The 26,041-nt window shown below is 34.2% G+C and overlaps 1 protein-coding gene across 1 annotated transcript in view; it reads left to right on the top strand.

Annotated features, from left to right (window-relative positions):
* The window catches only part of CRPPA (CDP-L-ribitol pyrophosphorylase A), a 109,014-nt gene that overhangs the window by 38,867 nt on the left and 44,106 nt on the right, over positions 1-26,041 (top strand). The window contains exons 5-9 of the mRNA XM_021538312.3: positions 7,119-7,164; positions 15,081-15,178; positions 18,490-18,579; positions 19,316-19,408; positions 23,495-23,623. Of these exons, the coding sequence (XP_021393987.3) occupies positions 7,119-7,164; positions 15,081-15,178; positions 18,490-18,579; positions 19,316-19,408; positions 23,495-23,623 (456 nt within the window). The remainder of the gene's footprint in view (positions 1-7,118; positions 7,165-15,080; positions 15,179-18,489; positions 18,580-19,315; positions 19,409-23,494; positions 23,624-26,041) is intronic.

The raw sequence follows: 26,041 nt of genomic DNA on the forward strand, positions 1-26,041 counted from the left end.
ATGATCTGCAAATCTGTGAAACTATAAATCTGTAATCTCCAAAACTAAGAATTTTCTTTTATAATATGAGCTTTCTCCTGCTATTTCTATATCTTTTGTCTATTTTCCCCCACTGTTCCTGTGAGGACATCACTTTTTTTTTTTTTTCTCATGCCAAATACCTGGCTATCAACAATTTGATTTTTAGAGTCGTTCATTACATTCAGTAACACTTTAATATTTAAGACCTCTTAAAAAAAAAATCTTTACAATTTTTTTAACATCATATAATTTTTCTGGTAATCTGGTAGGTTCCTGATGAATGACAAAGCAGCTGTGTGTACAGATGCCAAAGCATATGTCCCTTCTACTTCAAAATATTGCATATCATTGATTTGGATGGTGGGACATTATTAATTTTTAGTAGCTGTTGTGTCAAGCAGTTTTAAAGATTTTTATATTTTATTTTATTTATTTTATTTTATTTGTTACCACATTGAAGGAGCTGGAAGCAGCTCAAATCACTGCATCTGTCATTGACAGTAAATTTCCTTCTAATGAGACATTATTTCTAATAGTATAACTATACATTTTCAAATCTTTCATTAAGGAAAAAAGGCAGTTTCCTGAATCTGCAGTGCAATTTTCCTGTGCAATTTAACAGCAAAATTTACTTGTGCATTGATTGCATACAGAATTTCTTTTGATACCTTGTGGGGACATACAGTCTTTCTGAAACAGCATATGGTCTGTTTTCGTATTTAGTCTTCTGAGGGACAGATGATGTCATGCATATTTACATAACACAATTTTTTGGGATGATTTAATTGTCCGCATTGCAAAGCATGGTACTTATGTGAAGGGTAGCAAAATACACCACTAATGCTCATTTAGGTCATTATAGTGTTCATCTGGTTCTTTGTTATCGGTAGATGATACTGATGTCCAGCAGATAAATGTAGCTTAGAATGATAGAATAATTAAGTCTGAGTGAAATAGATAGATGTCATCTGGTCCTACACCTTGCTGAAAGTGGGACCAGGTTAGTTATATTAGGCAGTTCAGGGCCTTGTCCAGCTAAATTTTGAATATCTCCAAGAAGGGAGATTTCACTGGTTCTCTGGGAAGACAATTCTAATGAATTTGTATGGGGACTTTTTTCAGAATATTTCATCAACATTTCCCTTACTCCCTCTTGCACTGGGAAAGAAAGAAAGGCCAACAGAAAGCTCTGCAAGAAAAGTCCGGTTTATTCTTCACTATGGCCATTAATTAACCCTTCCCCACCTTCCAACTTCTGTAATATGGTCTGAGCAAACCAATTTCTCTCATACCATCTTAGCAACCCTCTACTGGCTTCCTCCTGTTTCTCTTTGTGTTATACTGGAGAGCACAAAGCTAAAAACAGTACTCTGGAGTGTTCTCTGAAGGGCCAAATACAGGGGAATAATCCCTATATTACCTGTAATAAGCACAACTTCCTGTTGGATTCCATTTCTCCACTGCTCCCCACTGCTGACTCATGCTCAGCTTGTCCAGAAGGTCCTTCTCTCTAAAGCTGTGTTCTCTATTTCAGCATCAGCATGGACTGCTGCTGCCCAGGGTAGTTCTGTCCCAGATGCAGGATTCTGTATTTATATTTGCTACAGACACAAAGTTTCTCTCAGCTACTTTCTCCAGGCTTTCAGGATCCTTCTAAGTTACTGTTGGACCTTTGAGCATATTGAATGAATACTTGTACATTTCTTATCATCTACTAGTTTTCTGAGGATATTTCCCCTTTCTCAGCTTATTAATAAAGATCTTAGTGTTGTCCCCAGTATCAGGCCCCAAGGAATAGCACTAGTAACCAGTCCCCAGTTTCATTTGGACTTGAACATGTACATATCTCTGTTCTAAAAAGGGACTTGTTGTCAGTCTCGCTCCAACACTGTTTATGAAACAAAATCCTGATGCTGTTAACTTTGTAGCATGCAGGACCCATTGCAGTAGCACTGGACTTTAAAGAGGCCTGTAAACATTTGGAAAATGATAACATGTGGGAAGGGAAGTCTCCCCGTGGAGGAAAGAGTAGCAGAGACATTGTGTGATAAACTGGCTGCAACCCCCATTTCCCATCCCCATGTGCCACTGGAGGGGAGGAGGTGGGGAAAAATTGGAATAAAGTTGAGCCTGGGAAAAAGGGAGGGGTGGTGTGAAGAAGTTTTAATATCTGGTTTTATTTCTCGTTATCCTATTCTGATTTGATTAGTAATAAATTAAACTAATTTCCCTGAGTTGAGTCTGGATTGTATGATCTCTCTCTGCCAATATCTTGACCCATGAGCTTTTTGTTACATTTTCTTTCCCTTATCCACTTGAAGAGGGGAATGACAGAGCAGTTTTGATGGGCACCTGGTATCCATCCAAGGTCAACCCAGCACAGTCTCAGTGTTGACAGTGTTGTGCAGAGTGTGACAGTAGCAAGAGCACCCATTTATGTGCAGACACTGTGCTGCAGGCAGTGCAGAGCAGTGAATATTTTACATAAACACAAAGATGCTGGTGCCAGGCCATTGAAGTACCTTCTCGCATCCTGTGCCCTGTCTAATTTTGTAGTTAGAAGTTGTTGATGTCTTCTGTGGCTTGTAAAGACATTAAAAGTGGAAGACATAAAAATGACAAGGTCTGTAAAATATTACATTGTTTCTGCAGGAAATACTAATTTCAGTTTAGAGCCTACAGAGCAATACAGCTCCTTCTTGAATAGCACCTGGTGTTGGTCACTCTGTGCCAAGGTGTTTGGCAGGTTACTTGGAGCAGTATCATTAAAGAACAGTCATGCTCTATCTGCAGTTTCATGAAATGCAGAAGACTACCAGTTTTCTCAAGTGGTGCTTGCTTACGAAATTATTTGGAACTATTGTTGTTGCCAGTCAGCTCTCAGAAACACAATTTTCTTTCCTTAGCTGTCATAATACTGTAATTTGTAATATATTGTTATTATTTTCTGCTGGGTTTTTAGTGCTGAGCTAAATGAAATTTCATATGCCAAGGACTGATATTCTCTCAATGGCTCCAGTGTTCTATTTTCAATACAAGGCAAAGAGATATTCCATCCAGATAAATAAGAACTGAAATAAATAATAATTGTTCACTTGAGGTTTCAGAGAATGCATAGCAGAAGGACTGCAGTCAATAGTTTGAGTATTAATAAACCACTTTCATCCTATGTGGACCATGAATCTTTAAAGAGCAGATCAGATATTTGTAAGAATTCAGTTTATGCATGAGGTGCACAACCTACATAACATTAAATAACTCAAAACTGTGGGAAAATGTTCTGTGTATATATTATCTTCTTGAATTAACACTAATTTTTCTACCTGAGCACTTGTACATTAGGAAGAGTAACATTTCAAAGTAATTGTTGGAGCTAAAGCAGGATATAGTTTTTTTTTTTACTTTCTGGGAATAAATTACGAAATTAAAATTACTTTTGTAGTGAAAACAACCAAGTAATTCAAATGACTTCAGTGTTATACATATTTGTAAGTTTTATTTTAAGGATAGTTATTATATAGCTATTTATAAGATATTTGGGATCAGGATGGCAAAAAAAAAAAACCATAGTCTCTATCAACACCACAATCCTACAAAACTATGCCATACAAAGGAGCTCTGTATGATGTCGTAGTATAAGAGGGGAAAAACTTCGTTAAACTGAAATGCAGTACATTTGTATGTATGTGATCATAACCTTGTTGTATTTTTTGTGTAAAGAACTGTATTTTTGCATTTAATGTACATTTCTCTAAGTCTGAACCATCCATCAAACTAAATCAGTTTGAAGAAGACTTCTAAACATCATGTGGAAGTCATTTTGGGGAATAACTTCTAAAACAACATCTTCCTAGGTAGTGAAAACTAGTAGTCTGACAATTAACAAAATAAGGACCACAGAAAAACAAACTAGTCTGCTGATTTTTTAGGCTTTATTAAGGCACAAAAAATTGTTTATTATACAGAAGAGTAAAGATGTTTAATAAGTAAGACTGTTTTGCCTTTGCTATAAGCAGGTAATATTTTCATGTTTTGTGAATGTGAGGTATTGGTGTTGAGTTTTAATATTTGGCCTAGTGATATTCTTTATTGCATCAATAACATTCTGAAAATCTTGAATCACTGGATGTTCAAGAGGACAAAATGAAAATTAATATTTTTCACATGAAAAATGAGAATTTGAGTAATTGGAACCTTGTGAGTTTGATATTGATCAACAAAACAAAAGGGTACACTGCTACAGGCAAAACTTGATCAATAAGCAGTCATGGGATTAAAGTAATTAATGTCAGCCAACATGAGATTTACTTATTTTCTGAATTGACTTCAAGACTTTATTACAAGACTATAATCTTGGCTGATAAAGATGGTAGTGCTGATACAACGTACAACTGGCAGAAGTTTGACTTGTTACTGCATGACATCTTAATTAAAAATAGGATGACTGTAATTGTACTAGTTCTTATTAAATAGATGAGAAATTAGATAATTGATATATTTTGAAAGATAATTCTCACCAGTTTCTACAGAAACTGTTATTGTCTCTAAGGTATTTAACAGTTGTCTGATAAAGTTTGCAGACAAAGATTTAAGGATTCGTAAATAAAAATATAATTGATCAGAAGAAATCTATTTATAAGGATTACTTAGAAAACATTTTCAATAAAGAGTATGCTTTTCATTGCATCCAAATATAAAGAACTAATTTTAAAAACAAATGAAGTATGGGTCATATTTCGTGGATTGTTCTTGGAAGGCAGTGACTTTGAATGTGGTGTAGGCATCACAGAGGATAGGAAGTTTACACTGTCTTTGGGTCTTATTAAACATCTCTATTTTTCTGTATAATAAACAATCTATTGTGCCTTAATAAAGCCTAAAAAATCAGCAGACTAGTTTGTATTTCTGTGGTCCTTATTTTGTTAATTGTCAGACTACTAGTTTTCACTACCTAGGAAGATGTTGTTTTAGAAGTTATTCCCCAAAATGACTTCCACATGATGTTTAGAAGTCTTCTTCAAACTGATTTAGTTTGATGGATGCTTCAGACTTACAAAAATGTACATTAAATACAAAACCACAACTCTTTACCCTCAAATACAACAAGGTTATGATGGCACACATACACAGGTGTACTGTGTTTCTGTTTAATGAAGTTTCTCCCTTTCTATACTAAGACATTGTATGTCAGCCATGGGTAGAGAAACAAATGAAATTAGAAAAGGGATTTTCTGGTATTACAAGTGCCTCTATAATGCTGTGGACAAATTTGGGCTCAAGGTCTGTGCAACTGTTATAAATAGGGGACATTCATGGAATTGAATTTAGCACCTTAGTCAGTTTGAAAGAGGTGTAGAGAAACTCTCCCTTCTTAACTGGTAAGGGGTGGTTGCAGATGTTATCTGGAAGGATTTTTCTGTGAACTTCACAATTTTCACAAAACTTAGAGGAGCTTTTGTCTGAAATTGTCTTATAGGATCAAAGATTATGAAAGAATGACAAATGAAGCATGTAATATGGTCTTCATTGATTTATTTCTCTAAAAAACAAACCATTTACTGATGTCTGTCTCAGAATTTCAGAAGAGATTTTTTAAAGGTTTATTCTTAATTTTTTATTCTCCTGTGTTGTTTTCTTGCAGACTGCACCTAGCATTTTTTTAGATCAGACTGTTTAAAAATACTTTTGCACCTCAAAGGGACTGTAAATGTTAGGGTGTGAGACCATTTCCAACAGACTTTAGACTTGTTTCTTGCAAGGTTTTGAGATTATAATCTGTTGCACTTTACTGAAAGTTCATTATAAAGGCCCTCTAGAATCTGGTGAGTAGAAAGAAACTTTGCAGCAAAATCAGTCACTCAATTGCTCACTCTATCCTTAAATCTAATTTCAAGACATTGATTCTTCCCAACAGTAAGTAGAAATGTAAATGTCTGTATACTGTAAAGTCAGACTCCAGAGGTTCATCAATATAAATTAATTCTCTGGCTGCTCCTCCTGCAGGACAAACTGTAGGGAAGTAAGTTAGGTTTTCATTTTAAAATAATACAATGCATTGGGGAAATCATGAGATGTTATTCATCTCTGTCTGTTGATAATACAGAGCTTAATTTATGAGATTGAAAGGAAAATTGTTACAAGAATCCTTATGTTAAAATAAGTAATCACATGGCGACTGTTAGTGGTGTTCTGCTGTAAGATTTACCTTGCAGCAATAAGGCTGTGGACTTCAGTTCATTTCAAAAAGAAAAAAAATTATTCAGACTCAAGAGAAAAAATATCAGAAAGTCCAGTAAAATTTTATCTAGCATAAAATGAATTTACGGTAAAGAATGCAAGTATTTAAGACTCGTGTCAGTTCAAGTCACTGCTTGTCATTGTGAAGACACTGCTAGCAAATACTGTTAATGTCCTGGGTAGATGCTGACTTTAATTTTCATTACTTTATTTGCAAAGCCTATTATTGTGACTTTCAGCCATCATGAAGGTATAAAGACAATTATGAAGGGTGTTTTGCAAGTACAAAGTAAATACTCAGCATCTTATTGTTCATCTAACTTGATCTAATTAATATCTTCAAGAAGAATTTTATGTTTATTTTCTGAAAGCTCACACTGTTTACTTGTAGTCTCACTGACTCCCACTGGTTAATTGGACTCTCATTAATAGTAGTGGTATTGCACTACTGAAAAATTGCACCTATATTAACAAAAACAATAATAAGATTTATCCCTAGCTGTCAATTCTATTTCCCAAGTCCTGTTAAAAATTAATCTATTTTCAGTAAAATTAGAGTGTAAAAAATAGAGGCATTATAATATTTTAATGATTTTTCAAAGGACTGAAAATACTTTTAGATTTCAAATGAGTTCTAAGCAGATCTAAGTGTTTGGAAAAGGGGTTTTCTCAAGTTTCCAGTAGTTTCTGCAACTTCTGTTCTCATAAATTGCCAGTGATATTTTACCAAAATTAAGAAATTGACAATATCACTTGTTTACAGTGTTTAAAATGTAAAGAATTGCCTCTAGGGCATTGTTTTATTGGTTTTACATTCCTTCCTGCTGTGTTAAATCTCATGAGCCTTGTCTGTCCTTTAGGTGACCTACAAGCGGGATCTGTATGCAGCTGAATCAATCATTAAGGGTACGTGTTTGTCCTTGTGACTGTCAGTTTGCATATTCCTCATTCTAATTAAGAATTTTGTGTGGGATAGGTTGAAATGTCTTTAAGAAATGCTATATGATGTATAAAATGTGCTTAGGCAAGTTGTTTTAGCTTGTTTACTGGAATATTTTATTAGGCATATTTATCTTTATTTACTTCTCTCAGAATACAGAACTTTATAAAAAACTGAGTATGTTACAGTCAAATAGAGATTAATTTTGAAGGGCCTTATAAAGAATAAACACATTTTCTTCTTTCATTTGCAGGTAAATTCTGAATATGTTCTGTCTTTCTATTCTACATAGTAGAGTGAAAATTAAATATTAACTCTATAGGGCTCTTTATTGTTTTACATACAGGCTGTTGTTGCCTAAATTGATATAGCAGTTATGTGATATTTAGGTATTTAATTAATTTATAAATATTTTGTTGAACAGTTCATCAGCTTTTTTTTTTTTCTGGTGGCATGGGTTTCATACCATTTAACATTAAGACTACATTTAGCCTTTATATAGGTGGACTCACTCTAAAAACAGTGTAGGAAGGAAGAATTCTCAAATACTCTATAATGAAATGATTATTGTAAACTCATAGGCAGTGTTTCAGAGGATCCTTGCCTGACTTCTTGTTGAGAACTGAGGAATAAAAACACAGAAACTGATGAAGAGAAAGGGATTTCCCTTTGGATTAAAAATTCCTTTCCAGAGAAAAGAGTGCAGTTCCTATTTAAGAATATCAGAGGTAAACCTGTATGCTATTGAGGCACAGAGAGTGACTGGCTAGTTGTTCTCTCTTGTTATCGCAGTGGGCAAATATTTCATATTAGATGCATTGTTACAACTACTTAACTGAATTTTTTCAGGCACAAATCAAAAAGATAGTGTTGGCAAGCCTGGAAATTTCTGGTTCTGTCAAGCGATGGGCTCCAGTGAAGATGGAGCCAGACTTCCTCAGTGGTGAAAAAATTACAAACTTGGAATGAAACTAACTTTTATCCAAATGAATTTCCATGCCACATTCCTGTATATACAAGGTCTTCAACAATGTCATAGGTCTCTAAAGGAGATTAGTTGTTGCATTACGTATATATATATATATATATATATATATATATATATATATATATATATACGTATGTATACATACACACACACATATGTGCATATATATATATATATAAAATGTCACCACATTTTTTTCCTTAAAGCCAGTACAAACTTTTTCAGCTATTGCTTATAATAAAAAGCTCGTGTAGTTTAAAGTAAAAATTAAGACCTTCATGGTAGTCAATTAGGATAATCCCTTTACTTATAATATATACCTTTGCTGTGGCAGTGTGCAATATATCTGCTTCAGTTACCACAGTAGTCTTATTATGATGGTCTTTATGAAAAACTGTACTTTTAGATTGTTGAAGTTTAGATTTACTTCTTGCTCCATTGTATGAGTTCAGGAAGCAGAAGCTGTACATGTTCTTTGCTCGTTATGCAAGTATAATGAATTCTGCATAGCAAATTCAGCCACTGCATAGCAGAGTTATTTTACATCATTAATTATCTTTAATGGGGTTTTGAATTGGCACTGTTAGTCCTCCAAAACATCAGTTTGAAAGTTGTGCCTTATCTATTTTGTGCCCTTCAAAAAGCTTAAAATCTCAGACCTTCAGGTGGCTATAGCATGAATTATTTTGGTAGTGGACAGTTGAACCATGTATATTAATACTAGGCAGATGATTAATGCACAGTTCATTCCACACTAAAGCATATTTAAGGGGAGAATATATGTTTGTCCTTTGGAGCATCATCCTGATGTACCCCTGTATGGCATCGTTTTGGCTTATGGTTGTTAGTTTTATGGAAGAAATATTATTAGCTATGTTCTGCTGTGTTGTGCTGTACTTACAAGAAACCTTCAAGGACAGGTCACCTTAGAGACAACCATCCTACAAGACTAGGCATGCTCAGTTAGGCCTTTCCTAGGAGCTGGGTAATTGACTATATCACAGTGTCTGCTTTTCATGAGAGCTCAGAACCCACTACATGGTGCTGTAATGTAGAATCATGGAATCATAGACTGGCCTGCGTTGGAAAGGACCCTAAAGACCATCTAGTTCCAAGTCCATGGCCATCAGCAGGGGCACGTTTCATTAGATTGGATTGCTCAGAGCCCCATCCAACCTGGCCTTGAACACTTCCAGGAATGGGGCATCCACATCTCTGGTCAACCTGTTCCAGTGCCTCACCATCCTCACAGTAAAAAATTTCTTCCTAATATCTAATCTGAATTTAATCTAATCTCAATTTGAAGCCATTCCCACTTGCCCTATCACTAGATGCTCTTGTAAGTGATGTGCATTTGCTTCTCACTTCTTGTGCCATGTAGAGTGTCTCAGGGGGAAGTCCTACATGACTGTCAAGTAGAGTTGCAAGATACCAGCTCTCTAAATGCCACCTTGCATGCTGTCAGGGTCCACTAGAGATGTCCCAGAAGCTGAATGCTTGGGCTGGGAGGGTTCTGGGTACTAAGGGCTCTGGCTTCACACTGCTCCCCACTGCTGTTTCAGTCTTCACAGCTGCTTTGTTTAAGTTACTAGTTTACTCTGCTGGATATACTTTTTATCTCTGGATGAATTCAGTAGTGATGAAGGACTTCTGAGTGTACACATTTAATTTTCTGACTACAGTTCCAAATTTTATGTCATCTACAGTTTATTAGTGATCAAACCTTTTGGTTTTCTTAAGGAATTCAACAAATTCTCCCTTGCTAAACTTGACTCAGGTGGAAGTAAGAAAAACATAGATCCCTGCATGCATTTGTTTTACTTTAGATATTTATATGCATGCATATCATTCTTACTCAAGGCAACACAAAGAAACATTTCACTATTGTAAATATACTAATGAGTTATTTTTCTTTTGAGACTGTTTTCTTAAAACATTTATTTTTTAATTTCCTGACTTCCTCAAATTTTTTATAACTTTTATAAAAAGCCAATTTAATGCTTTTCTTTAGTTAAGCAGGTATAAACTTGTAGAGTATGCAGACAAGGTTGTACACGCCTATTTTAATAGTCTTGAAGTAAGAAAACATTGTCTTACAATAAGGGTGACTCATCTAAAAATGTTGTTAAGATCAGGCTAATACAAAACATCCTAAAAAAATTCCATTAGGATTACTGCCCTCAAGGTAGATAACTTTGAACTCTAGTTCTAACATGTAAACTTTAAATGGTGCTTCTCAGAAGTTTGTAACTTACAGTTTAACTCTCTGTCCTCCTCCTTCTCGTTTTTTTTTTCTCAAGGGCCTTACTTTATAAATTACTTTTTCATAAGAGCATGCATTTGCAGATTGGATAATTTGCCCTCATATTTGACTAAAGAAGTATCTGTTGATATAAATAAAATGATGATTTTTGCAAGTGCCGAGAAAAATATTGTAATATCTTCAAACTGTTTATGGCTGTTGGGAGCTACATATAATGACTTGTGTTCTGTGAAGAAACCATATGACTTTTTATAAAAATTGAGATATCTTGGTTACCAAAGGACAGAGATCTTATGTGAGGTAGGCTGCATTTTCATGAGTATGCTCATAAACAAATGGTTGTTCTCAGGTTTGAGCCAAAGAAATAGGCTGGCAGGTGGGGAATAATCCTTGGAATAGCTGCTGTCAGGTGAAAACAGCCCTCTTTTCTTGCCAACCACAAAGTGTTCTTTCTTTCCTGTGTACTAATATTGGTAGGGTCAGTGTCAAGTTTGATTTTTTGTTTTTGTGGCTACAGAGACATGGGGAATGAGTAAACAACAAAAAAAATTGTTAGATATTTTTAATGACCTATATTATTCAAATAACAATTTCAACTATTCTGTTGAGCATGAATGAATGCTTGGCAGTATTTATTTAATTTTTCTTATTTTTACAGTAGTAGCATCTCATAACAAAGGTGTTTCTAAAGATGTCAGAGGAAACCAGACTGAATTTCCAGACCAGTCAAGCCTTTGCTATGTAGAAAGTGCAAATGGATTTCTGATAAATTAATTTACTACTTGGAATACTCTGCATACTTCAAAAACATTTTGATGATTAGGATGTGCTTCCAAAATAATAGGAATTGTAATAACAGACTAAGAATGGTGTGGTACAAGCACGTTTCCAAAAACAAGTGTATGTACACACATATATGTGCAATTAAGAGAAAAAAATTATGTCTGTAGGCTAAAACCTATTTGCCATTCAGATGCATTTCTTTTCTTATGGTATTAATTCTCTAGGATATGATATTTATTATCTTTATTCAAACAAAGTATTATTTTAATTGCTGTTTGTTTGTGGCATGCTCTTCAAGGTAAACTTCTAAGTCTTCCATTAGAATACACTTAATACATCATCTAACTATGGTAGTTCCATAAACATGAACACATTTTAATTTATAATTGAGTATGATCCTAGGATAAAGGCTGTGGCAGGTGTTGCTGCTTAATAATGTGATCTAAAGCTTTCAGCATATCAAAGGAGAGTGTGGAAAAATTGAAAATTAGGTTTTCTGGTGTAGAAAAAAAATAGGTTTAATTGAATAAATTCTGAAATCTTGCATCAAATTTAGCTTTAATGAAGACAATTCCTTATAGGGAAATTTAATGTTTAAATTTGACAGTGCAAAGTTTACTATATTTTATTTAGTGCAAAAAATGTGCTCTGAGTGTATGTTAAAAGTGTTGGAAGGGATCAAATGAGAATAGGGAACACTATTCCATTATCAGGTACAGCTGGAAGGAAGCTGGCAGTAAATGTGTGATGTGTGTTGCAAGAGGAATTTTCCAGGGAAACAGTGATTTTAGATAAGTATAGGAAGCTGAAGCAAGGTAGAGAGCTTGATATGTAATGTGATAGTGAGAAAACAACTAAAAAAAGTGTTGGGCAGATGAAAAGGTAATTATGTTATTCATTGTTGGAGGAGAGGAGGAAACACAAAAACCCAAACAAGGGAAGTTCCAACTTGATAAAAGGAATAACCTCTTTCACCCTTGACAGACAATCAGGCAGTGAACAGGTTGCCTGGAGAGACTGTATGGTAGAGCAGTAAGGGGCAGAGTGACCAGGCCTGACCTCGTGGGTGATCCTGTTTTAAGAAGGAGTTTGAATGAGAGACCTCCTGGTGTCCCTTCTAGCCTCAATTATCCAATGGTCCAATAGGAAACAAAATGTTTTTAGCTGTATATTAAAATTCTTTGTGACAATGCCATGCCGTGGCTTTCCAGAATGGCAATTTAGTTCACCCAAACAGAATTCTGAAAACCAGGAATGAAATGCTGCACACAGTCAGTTTTACTGGCAGGCAGCAAAGCTCATGGAATCCCTGGAGTTACGAGCTAGTGCTCCAGCTGTGCTCACTGGGTTCAGCTTGACTACGCTGAGTGACAGAGCTCTATCATCTTAGCAGAAGTGGGACACAGGGAGTCTTGGGAGAAAAGTCCACTCAGTCTTCCTTCCTACAATGAAACAAAGGTGCAGTCTAAATTAACATATAGATCTTTTTTGACCACTTGAAATAGTTTGGGTTTAAAGGGAAGTTGAGTTTCAAACCTCAACTAGAACACAACTGTTGCTTTACTATGATGACATTATAAAGGATGATTTCCTAGACTTCCTTTACTCATTTCCTTGATAATTTAAAAGCATGCAGCATCTTTTCAATGTGTGTATTATCATTACTTTAAGGTTCTCCTACTTTATTAACATACTTTCCCCTTGTAACATTTTGTTTCTTCTCTGGATAAAAAATACAGTTTTCCACACTTCATTGTTTTTTCCCTCTTTATTAAACTCAGCCTGCAAATCTTAGTTGTTTTTTTGTAATTGCCTCTTCTTTCTCATTTATATTATAGGAAATTAGAGATCTAAGAGGGCTGGAGAGAGTAGTAAGATGGGTTTTTATAGCTGCAGCCTTTGAGCAGTCTTTTGTGAGAATACTTCTGACACTTGCTGTTGATTACAGACTTTTTTTTTAAATAACTGTTTGAGCCTAAGTTATGGTGCCTTTTTGGATTCCACAGCCTTCTTCCACATGTGAATTTTTGTAATAGCTCCAGTCTGACCTTCTTCATTAAATTATTTAGTTCAATAGAGTCTGAGTTCTTGAAATCTGATATGCTAGTCTGGTTTATTATGTATATCTATTTTGTATCTGCACTTTGTGTACAGCACTAAATTCAAGTGGCTCTTGCTCTGATTTCAATCTACCCATTAGTTTCTTTCTGCTGATAATAGATTAATTCAATATGGTTTCCCATTTTTCAGACTATAAAGTTATTCTCTATTAAGTAGAAGCCAACTGTGATACATATTCAGTATACTTTTTTTGCCCAGTGAATCTATGGGAAGATAATTTCTCCCACAGTTGTGGTATCTTCTGATTTCCAATCCTGTGAGAACTGGCCATGCATTTTTTTAATTCTCACTTCCATCTGGTTGTGATGGTTTATAAGCAGATGTTTATTGTTCTCTCCCTTTCTTCCTGCCTCCTCTTCTTGCTAACTTAATATAAGCTCAGTTGCCACTAGTATTTTTGTTGTCACATTATAAATATTGGACATAGTAAATATCCATGATTCAAAAAAACCATTCTAATTATATTTTGGAATTCTTAGTGGTTAAATCACTTTTCCTGGTCACAGAAAATTTCTTAAAAATCACAAGTCATTTTCCAATAATGTTAACTCTACAGCAGCTTTAAAATTAAATTTCAGGTTTTTATATCTATTTTTATAAAGAAGTCTGAGTTTACAATAGAAAGTGAGATGTTTCTGCACTACTGAGGTTATGCATTTGATTGAACTTATTGTGTGGTATGTAATTATAAAAATAACTTTCCATATGCAACAAATACATATTGTTTATATCCAGACTTGTTTGAAGACCAGTTAGCCCATATTTTTGTAATTTTTCTTGTCTTTCACTCCTAATTTATTTTGTGGTGGTGTTTGGTATATTTCTGTCTCTGGAGTTTCATTGAAGTGTGCTTTATAAATAATTAGACTTTACATGTATGAAATTTCTAGTTGCTTATGGAATGGCTATCCCAAAAACATTGGAAATCTTTTGTTTTGTTCTGTGTGTTAATTCAGCATCTAAAGGATAAAGGCCTGAAATATACTTGAGAATTTCAGACATGAGTTTCTTTTGGCTGGCTTAAAGAAAGGAAAATGTTCACTGAATCTAAAACCTGAAGTCAATAACAGGAGAAATTACTAATTTTCTGAACTACTGGATTTGTGGGACAGATCACGCAATAACTTGAAACTGTTGTTCCTGATAGCAACAAAATACTGTATTTTGCCCCCAGTAAAAGGTCTAGGCAGTGCCCAGGCCAAGATCTTTGTTACAACTTTGCAACTTCTTTGCTATTGAGGTGAACAGTTACATCTGCTGTCTTCTTAAAAAGTATAATTAATAGATTTTTTGGCAATTTTTTAGTATCTCCTGTTTTTTTTTTTCCTCCCCCCCCCTTATTTACTCACTTTTACTGACACTGCATTTAATTATCTATTGAAGTGATAAGAAGGATGAAATTTTTAAGAAGTTTTCTTGATTGTCATCTAGTATCAATGTGGACCTGAACAAATATCTTTTAATAAAGTTAAATGGTCTTTGTGGACAGGCCTTATGTAATGATTTCATGTTGTACAAAATTATATAAAATATAATTTGAATTTTGAGATGTATATTATATAAATTACATTGTTACATTAACTGTACCTTGTAGCCTTTAAATTTACAGCTGTTGAAAATATTCTCTCAAGAAACAACAATATGTGATTGAAGGTAATGTTTAGCAGATTAGTAATTTGGATTAAATTATTATTGCATGAAATCTAAGATTTTTGTCTTGATCACAGACAACCTATCACAACAAGTTTGTGTTATCACCAATGTGAAGGAAACTCTTGCACAAATAGGTTTTCTGCTTCCTGAATCGCTGAAAAGCCAAATAAAAGTAAGTAGAACTCTATGGCTCTCAACTGTCTGATTAATGTAATGTTTCTGGTTGCCACTACTCCTAAGAAATTGTCTAAATAATGTGAAAACAGAAACTGAGACTTCCTGTGTCACTGTAGTATTTATCAGAAGGAATTAACATTAGGTGTTCCCAGTTGTGCTGTAGTTGGGGATCTTACAGATACACTTAATGTGTCCATATTAGATTAGAGGAGAAATTGAATCCAGACAACAGGGAGGCAATTTTCTTTAGATTTTATGAATTCAGTAAACCCAAATTATTATAAATATGTTACAGAGGAAATGCTTTTGTTACTTTGAAGTCTGACTTGGAGTATGAACCAATTAAAGAGTAGGTTGTTTTCCTGCAGAGCTGTGAGTGCAAAATTGAATTTATCAGCCTTTTTGTAGAGGGATAGGGGTATGTTTCCCTCACAGTGAATGCTCATAGGAGCCTTTGCTTTAGGGTATTGATGGAATGTTCTACTGACATTTAACTATCTTTTCCTTTTTCATTGTTCTTTCTAATAGAGCTATCATATTTCCATTTTCCCAAAGGTGATTAACATTTGGTAATTGCTTAGACTGGTGTTGGGGTGATTCTTAATTATATCTTATGTGATGATATCACATGTTCCCATTACCCAGAGAAACAGACAGGGAATAACTGTTCAAAAATACAGGTTTTCTGATTTGCATAATGTTACTTCTGCAATGGCTTTACTCACGTCTGTTGATCTTCTGCATGGTGTGTTAATTATTAAGGATATGTTTCCTTAACAACCTGTATTGGTGTCTTATATCTGGAAATGTCATTTGACATTGCACTGAAAGTTTTTGTTTGGAAAGAACTGTATTTAGCATGGAATCATGCTTTATATCTATTAATTGTCTACATCTAAATGTGAAAAAAAATTAGCAGACTTGAATAATGAATAGCTGTATGATGGGGCAGAAGTATGTCTCCATTTCACTGTCACCAGATGCATTGCTATATCTCTTTTTTATCTCTGTGTAAACTATTCTGCTATTAGTAGGAGGACATCACTTATCCCTATGCTTTTAAACAATACAATCTCTGAGTTAATTTTTAAGCTTATCAATATAAAGAATTTCTAACCTTTGGAAGAATATATGCACAAGCCTATTTGTTCTCCAATGAAGCACAGTACCTTGTGTGAGAGAGATTTGATTTTGTGCAAAATAATTATTTTAAGCAACACAGATGTACTGCATTGAAAGCTGGACCTTTTCAAAGGGATAATTGGAAGGTAATTGATCTAAATAAGAGACTAACTGGGAATCATTCTTTTGAGTACATATTATCTGGTACCAGTATTTTAACATTTTAGATACTTTTGACATTCCAGTTCTCAATAGCAACCATATTTATTTGTGGGATATTTGTTAATTTCTATACATGTCCTTAAAGAAAAATTTAAAAGAAATTATCGTAGAAGGATTTCTGAGAGAGGCTCTAATAACATGGAAGTGGATGTTAAATAAAGCTGAAAATTCAGTACAGGGGATCTGGTAACTAAAAAAAATAAAGAATATTGTTTTTTACTAGGACCAGAAGTAATTAGGCAAATCCATATACTCCTTTCTATTTAAACACTGAAACATTATGTGAGAATGACTTTTTACCAAGGTGGTATTTTTAGGTAATTTTTAATCTCTAATGTAGTTGATAACATTGATTAATACTAATTATAATTTTTTAAAAAGTACTATTGCATAAGATATTAAATGGCAAATAGTATAAGAATTAGTTTTAGTTAATTGATGATTTATTGACGCTTCTACCTAGGCAGTTGTGCTTGCTTTTCCAACAGAAAATTTCAATTTCATTTTTGCTGGATAATATGGTGGTCAAAAAATGCTAGTGTGTTACTTAATAAAATTGTTGAAGATAAATCAAATGATACACTAAAGGAATTTTTAAGTGTTCAGCAATGCTTAAACATCACATATTGTACTACCTCAAAGCAAAGAATAAAAATAAGCCTTCTGCCTTGGATGATATTCGAAATACCTCCTGAAAAGACACTGGCTTGCAGTAGGCTTGTGTTCATCGAAGTATGTACAAGGTTGTAAAGGTACCAGGGATTTTGGCTTTTATAACTTAAGAGGTTCAAGCCAGGTGAGCCCTGCAGTGTTGCATTTTCCAAGTATTTTTAAGTAGTTCATACCTTCTGTGACTTTTTTTTTCAGTCTTAAAATATTAAATGTTAGCTATTTGTGGCTATGCTATCAAATTTTGATCCCAAAATGTTTCTAAAATCTTTAGACTATCACTGTCAACTTCTTTGTTTCAGACCACTATCCTTTACAAAAAAGTTAGCTCCTGATTATTACAAATATTAACAAATACAGCTTTAAATAACACTCTAATGCCTTTTCACATGTTGTATTTGGTACTTTTTTTGGATTAGGGATTAAGTGGTATTTTATGGGAGCACAGCATGGTATACTTCTGTTGCTTGCTATGATACTTAACAAGTGTTTTGGGGAGAAATAAAGCTCAGTAGTACCGTGAAACAATGGGATTTGCCAATTTAATGGAAGCAACATGAAGATTTTTTTTCTCCTGAATGTCAAGATTTTTTATTTGCTTCAAAGTGTTATCTTCTCTTAGGGAGCAGATTCACCATCTACTGCCTGGTTTACTGTTTTACTTAAGGCAATACTGAAGCTGATAATGTAGTAGAATCTACTTTTTATTTTAACTGAGATAAGATAGTTACTTAGTTTGTGTTAAATGTTGCAAAATACATATGTCTGTGCCTAAGAAAGTATTTTAAAATACTTGGTGAGGAAATAATTTCAAGGAGGAACTCTAGACAAGTCTTGTACTCTTGTTCTGGGCAGAATCCTGGAATACCAATGCACCTGATCTTTTATGCATACTTATTTTATTTTTAACTTCATGAAGATAAAATGTATATATCTGAGTATTGTAGAGGTTTTCTCAGAATTAGAGGTCTAAAATCATTAGCTCAGTTTATGGAGAGTGTTTTCATGTCTCGAAACAGTTGAACATACTAACCCAGGCAGCAGCACCCATGTCTGATGTTTCCAGGGCTTATTTCTGGAATGCCTACCCTGAGCAGTATACTTCAACATATGTAGGGCTCCATGCTTCACTGTTGAGTGCCCCAAAATTTTGAGCAATTTTCAGTTTTTGTAGCGAAAATAATAATTGCCAGTTTTAAATAATTTAAATGAACAACATCTGCTACAGTGGTGGAAGCTTTAGCAGATACTTAAGGCTGAATTAGAATTTTTTTTCTTTTTTTGTGTAATCAGGTTGAAGCTATTTCAGTATCTCTAAGCAAAAATGATAGCTGTCTACAGAACATCATTTCAGGACAGTGCTACAATTTTGTTTGTGTAAATGTAAGTAGTGAGGATGCGTGCTTTTATTTTACACTTAAACTTACTAGTAATGGTAAATAATAATTAAATATTTGAGTAATAAGTTGTTTGTTATTTTTGACTGCATGTACTGTGTCATCCTGATGTTTGGTGTTTCTGATGTGTACCAAACTCAACCTTTGAGATACTGGTCTGTCCATTCTCCTCTGGTTCCACATTTCTGTCACTGTGTTGTTAACCAGCCATGAATTCTTGAACAAGAGGCATAAAATCTGTAGTTTAAAAATGCCTTTCATAACTGTTATATTGAAGTGAATTATTGTAAGGAGAGGCCTGTGATACATGAAGTCATGTAACTGTGCATTCATTGCTACTGTGGTCTAAATTAGTGTTTCCCATTCTGGACATGTGCATGCCATGTGATCTGTATTGGGGTCCATGTATGGGAACAGGTTGGTTTTACATGAACCATATCCGAGACCAATCACGACCCTTAATCTTGTCTGTTTATATATATATATATATATATATATAAATGATTATTAGTATTATTAATCTCATTCTTTTTCAAACATCTATAACTTTACCAAATAAAAGTATATTAAAAACAATCAGCTAATTAACCAAACCCCCTTCCCCCAAAACTGAAAAAGTGATGTATCTTCTTTTTTTTTGGTAAACACCAGTTCTTCAAATTTCATTTTTATGAAATAAAATACATGATTTTCAGTAATTCTAAATATTTATTTTTATTTAGGATGAAAGGTGGGCCATTCAAGAAACCCAGGAACTAGTGAATATGTTGGAAAAATCAAATATTCCTCTCTTATATCCAGTTGTCCTTATTTTGGTAGGTAACTCCTGTAAGTTACTGTAGAAAGCATCTCATTAATTATTTAAAATTATTATTTAATATAAGTATAAATAATATGTAATATAAAATTTTTTAAAGTTAGACTAGGTTTACACTGCTGCTAACTCATAATAAAATTGTAAATTCAAACTGTAAATTGGTCTCCAAAGAAACTAATTTTCACTTCAACAAATGTACTGCGTGCCGGCAGGAAACAAACTGACACTAGCAAATGACAGTTTATTAATTATATATTTCTGGGAAAGGCTCATTGTGGCTGGCTGGTTGTACTAAACTCTTAACTCCTGCCTTGCAATTGTGCTCTGTTTCTGCTGGGGATGCTGCAAGGCATGTGCTGTGCTTGGATGCTCAGTTGAAACAGAACTACTTTACTTTTAGCCTTACTTTTTGCTATGTGTGAGTGGTCCTGATGGCTGCACTGTTATTAAGACAGGCCAGGATGCCATTTGCCTTCTTGGCCACCTGAGCACACACTGGCTCCTGCTCAGCCACTGCCAACCAGCAGCCCGAGGTCCTTTTCCACTGGGCACCTTTCCAGCCACTCTGCCGCAGCCTGTGGTGCTGGGGATTGTTGTTGTGACCCAGGTTCAGGACCTGGCACTTTGCCCGCTCATACCTTATACCCTTGGCCTCAGCCATGTATCCAGCCTGTCCAGATCTTGTACAGCCTAACCTATTATATCCTCACCTACTAAATGCTGTTCTCTTGGAGTGAGTTACTGTGATTCTATGAACATCAATGCTTAGCACTTTGTTTCTAGACTACCTTTTTTTCTTGACCTTGTTTCTGGGGAGCTTCAGGGTAAAACTTTATTTCACTGAATTTTCAAAGATAAATTACTTCTGCCTTTCATGATCAGAGCAATTACACGTCTCCAATTCTGTTGGTCATTTGCAAGGCTACTGGAAGTGCAAAATACAATTTTTTCAACTGAAAATGTTTTCATTAGTCCTTCAGCAAGAATATAAAATAAAACATTTCTATCTGTGTTGAATTTTGAGTGTGAAGATAAAGTTGGAATTACTTACTAACTAACTAATGCTAAGGCGTCAAAAGCATGCTTATTTTGCCCATTTGATGGCACTCTCTAGTCTGGACTGGACAATTAAATACTTTTTTGAGTGTGATGCTAGGAATGTGAAAACTTTGGTTTAATAGTTGAAGCTATAAATATTCTGGTCTTGGTATCTCCTAAGAAATAGAAGGGCAAGTAATTCTTACACCATCTCCCCATGAAACTCAGGTTTTGACCCTGAGATGCTGGGTCTTGAAATCATTGTAGAACCCAGAACCATTTTTAATGAAAGTGTATTTGCTTGAACAGCCTGAAGCATGCACAAATTGTTTAGGTGGACTCCTTTTAAAATAGCTGTACGAGAAAATAATACATTTAATCCCTTTACTCCAGATCACCTCAGTTGTTTCTGAAATTTCCAAGAACTAGGCAGTGGAAGAAAATCTCATGACTAGGTGGAAAAAATTACTAATATTTAAAACACGTATAGAAATGCATTTGTTAAAATTATGTTGCCTAATTGCACTTGGGCATCTGGTGGATGTACCACACTATCTTTTAGAAATATGAGAAGGGAAGAAAAGGAGATCTGGAAGGTATGTTTTAAGTGAAAAGAATTAGCTTAACAAATCATTGTCTTGTATTAATCCCTGGGAAGTATTGAAGTCCTTTAAACTTCTGATCTCTAAAACTCATTACAGATGGTCTGGGGGACAGAAACTTCCTTCAGCAGTCTTTAATTAAATTCATTGTTGAGTGTGCTCTTCTCTAAGGCTCATGAGTGAGATTTTCCTCAAATTTATTCTTTCCTAGATACATACTTTTTAAACATATTAACTGAATGAATTGTTAATGAAAAATCCTATACTTTTTTTCAATGTAAAAGGACATATTAATATTTTTCAAACAAATATGCATCAGAATTTTAAGCAGTATGTTGACATTTAAATGCATAGGTCTTAGCTACAAGCTATAAGGAAAATGTTTTTCTACTCTCAAAAGTAAAACTTGAAAGAATAAATGGGGAGAGCAGCTAACTGCTTCCATTCTAAACTCATAACTAGTAACAGTCTAATCCAATTGGATTTGGGGAATTGGAAAGTTCTTGTCTCTTCTTTGATTTCATTACAAAAGCAACTTTTTCATAATGGTATGATAATTAAGGGAAAAAAAAGGGGTTTTTTTCCCTTTCAGTAGCTATCTTCTTTAATTGTAAAAATGACAGGTATTATTATTGTGCCAGACTCTGTTTAACCAGCCCAGTGAGCATTGATCCAATAAAAGGATGAGCTTGCCCTGGACATGATGAATTTTTTCCCTATTCCCACCTATCAGTTGCCAGAGATTCAAAGTCTATCCATTATCCTGGTGCCTGACTGGATTGTTTCATGGCATCTGTAAGATGAAGCAGCAACTGGATTACTGTATCTGGACAAAAGGGAAGATTAATGATATAGGAGAAATAGGCATCACAGAGGTAAACTTGAGGCAGTTATTTGCACCAAGGCAGTATCTTCAATTATGCTGTAACCTGAAAAATAATACTCTTAAACTGACACTGCTTTTTTGAGTAATACATTTTCTTGTTTGTAAATGTTATGAATGGATTTGATTTTTATGTTGTTGCTTTGCTTGGGGTTAGAAAGAAAGGAATGTTAGTACTTCAGCTCTGTAGGTGCAATTATTTGCATTTCAGTACCAAAGTTAGTTTGAGAAAAATATATTTTCAAAGCTGTTAAAGAGCTTAATGGTAAAGTGGAGCTAGGTTAAGTTCTGTCAAAATAATGATTTATAATTTCATGTAAATGAGTACTACTTAGTCTTGTTTTGGGTAGAAAATAAAATAATGTGTGTGAAAATTAATTTCTTTTCGTGTAGTAGAAGACAATAGTTTTGCTTCTGGTAAATATGCATCTAGGCAATAAACAGCTTCTGTTTAAAAAGTGTTGCAAGGTAAAATTAGTGAGAACCTATTTTATGACAGTATAAATGGAACATAAAGTACAAAGAGAACTTGAAATAATTTTCCTTTTAGGGATAAATGTATTTCTGCTATTTATAGGCACTGAAACCATATATGTACAAATCATCATACTTAATTTTGATTTCTACAGCTCATAGAAGTTTTGTAAGGGAAATTGATTAAAATGTGGAGTATGTAAGACTTGGGAAAGGATTGAGCTAGTTAATACCTCCCTGGAAATACCAGTTACAGGAGCACTATTCCAAGCTGGAAGGGAGGCACAATGATAATGGAGTCCAACTCTTGGCCCTGCAGAGGATACCCAAGAGAGAATTCAGAAAATCATAGAATGTGCCAGGTTAGAGGGCACCCATCAGGTTCATCAAGTCCAACTCCTGGCCCTGCACAGGACACCTCAAAAATCACACCATGTGCCTGAGAGTGTTGTCCTCACACTTCAACTCAGTTCAGGTCCTGCCATGGACTGCAGCATAAGCCTGCCATGTTTGTGCAGCATGAGACCTGCCTTTCCCTGCCCAAGGGCTCAGGATAGTCATATCCTCTTTTTGAGGTAGTTTCTGCTTTTTAAACTTGAAGTATTATCTTGAAATTAACCCAATTAAGGCAACTAATATGCTATACTGAAAGGATAGTAAATTTCCAATTAAACTTTAAAGAATTTAGTTCTGACTTGAAAACCTTCAAGATGCTTATGAAAGACACATGTATTCTATAGTCCTCTGATAGTAAAAAAACCCAAATAAAAAAAACCTTCTGTGAAAGTTAGTCTAGAGCTTATAAAAAAAATGTTGTTTGTTTTCAAATTTAATTGAATATTTTTAAGATGCATGACATGTTCTGGCATATTGGTTTCTTCTGCTTTGAAAAAAATATTTTTCATATCCCTAAATGTGTAAGTAGTGGAATTCAGTAGTAAATAGAAGCTGTCTAAGAAAAGTCTTTTTTAGTCTGTATTTTTATGTGTGTTTAACACATAAAAACGTGATACTAAAAACCATCAATCTAAAATTGCACACTATGGAAAAAGTGGATTTTATTTTTTCCTCATCTGTTCTTTTGCAGGTGCACTTGGATATTCCAGAAAATAATTCTTTCAGCATTGGGATGGAAGACCTTACTACGATCAAGAAATTTGCAAGAGAAACTAAAAAGAAAAACATTTTAGTTTATAGTCTCCTTATCCAATATAAGGTATGTAATTATCTTTCCGTGTGCAAATTATCTTCTTTTGCAATTTATATGATTAATGATAGAATCTTCGTTTAAAACAAAATCAAAGGAAAATAAATATGACATGAAAAGGATTTTTTTGGAAGATCCTTGCCTGTTCTTGTTCAAAATCCAGACAATCCTGTAGTTGTGAACAAAAATGTAAGCTTTTTGATTAGAGAGGAATAAATGATAAACTTTTTTTAGAAATGCATAAAAACATCAGGACCATTTTTGCTTTTCTGCTTAGGAAATTGCTATTTTTCAGCATTAGCAAAAAACAATGAAAGTACATTCAATCAGTGGTTCTGCAGTATTTTATGTCCCTCATCAAAACAGTTTGGTACTCAGGTGACAGGAAGGGCATGGCATATAGGTGTTGAAACAGTGTCTGTAATCGTAGCAGATTGCCTCAGCTGGAGGCAAAAAGAGTTAACACTCCAACATACTTAGTACTCACAAAAGCTATTTAAAAATAAACCATTTGCCTGGGAAACATGTTCTGTTAACCAGAAGAGTGGGCTGCCTTGCCTCCAGTGCAGATATATTTTTTCAGCTTTTTAACTCAGCAAACAATGAAGGAAGAAGTAAGCTAGAAATTTTAATAAAGAAGAATAAATGTAATCTTAACTGCTTTTTATTAGTTAATTTTAACTGATTTTTAAAAAAAATTGTGTTTGGGTTTATATATAATTGTTTAAATGTGGCTTTAGTTTTAAATCTTTTTCTGGTATACCAAGCACTTGAATTTTCCCATAAAATTCTATTGCTTTATTAAGAGCTGTGAGTATCAATACAGATCACCTTATGCTTTTATAGACTTTTAATGCCAACATAATTTGAACATTGCTATTATATGACATTAGTTCATCTCTTGTTTGTAAAACACTGATGGACATACAACTGCTCAGTTTTCTTTCTGCTGCTGTCAAACCTAATTTTTTCAGGGTGAATTCTGGCTTCTTTTGGTAAAAATAATTTGAATAACTGTTGAAATATAGCTTTAAGAGCCACCTTTTCATGGTAAAATGTAATGCTTCAAATATTGCTGAGGTCTAACTGCAGTTTTTGCCTTTTAGACTTCATTGATTTTATATGCATTCACGATTTTATATGCAAGTGAATCAAATAGACATATGTGGATAGCAACAGTTAGTAAATCTGACTGGAAGAAAGAAAAATCTTTTATAATCTTCAGTAGGTTTTGATGTGCATGGCAACAAGACATTTTAATATTAATGGGCACATATAAGAGCAGTTGAGATCTGAGTGGGAATTCTTGATCTGTGGTGATAAGAGGATTACAGCAGACTGCTGCCTCCATTCTTTGAAAATACAAAGCTAGAATCATTATGTAAGATCATTGCAATGAGAATCATCACTTATTAGCATGGAAAAAGTCTTATATATAGATGAAAACACTTCACAAAGTAAGTAAACTATTTCTAGCTGTCTTGTTTTACAATGGCTTTAAAACATGTCCCTGCTTACAGAGACAGGAATATAGTCTTGAGTTCCTGCTGCCTACTTTGATCGATAACAAAAGAACAGTTCTACACATCATTTGTATATATGTGATATATGAATCAAGTTTACTTTTGATTGCAGATCTATATGGAACATAATTGTTTCTGTGTAAAGACCTATGGAAAGACTTGTATGAATCTAGAAATTACATAGCTCCAAATTTATTGCTGGTCTGGGTGGGATTAAGAGACTGGGAACAAAATCAATTTTTTACATGAAAAAATATCTTTAAAACAGTTCCTATTTTTTTTAATCTTAAGTCCAAAGCATGATTTGAGAGTCACCGAGGTATTTTCCTTCTAGTATAAGTCATTAATAGATGAACCTGTAGATGAGTTCCATGCTCGAGGAATGGATTTCATATAGGCATGATAGGAAGTCCAGAAGAGATAGAAACACAAAAAAGCAGCTGTGCTAATGCAGGATAGCCTATTATTGCAATAACTTCTGTCACTAGATGCTTTCTAGAAGTCCCAGAAAGCCATCGTTTATTTCAGGGAAGGAGTGATGACAGGTTCCTTCATGGAGCTTTCCTCTAGCTGACAGGTTTATATCATCACTACCAGATACAGACAGTTGATAGGTACACATTTCCTAATTTAAAAAAAAGGAATTTATTGAGACATGGTCATGGTAATGTTCAGGTGAATTATGTTATGTTTAGTAGGGTTATATGATTATGTGGATGTAAGGATATGTTGATATAAAAGAAAATGGGGGCAGTCTTTCGGATTTTGCATTAGAAAAGCAAGTTGGTTGAAATAAATAAATTTTGAAAATATTGCATTTTTTATGTTTTGGAAGTGGAAATTAAATGTTTGTAGAACCATGGAGTGTATTGAAGGAGCTGTGAAGTCCTAAGAAAAAGTATGA

Source organism: Lonchura striata, chromosome 1, assembly GCF_046129695.1.
Source record: "Lonchura striata isolate bLonStr1 chromosome 1, bLonStr1.mat, whole genome shotgun sequence".
In the NCBI taxonomy this organism is placed as follows: domain Eukaryota; kingdom Metazoa; phylum Chordata; class Aves; order Passeriformes; family Estrildidae; genus Lonchura; species Lonchura striata.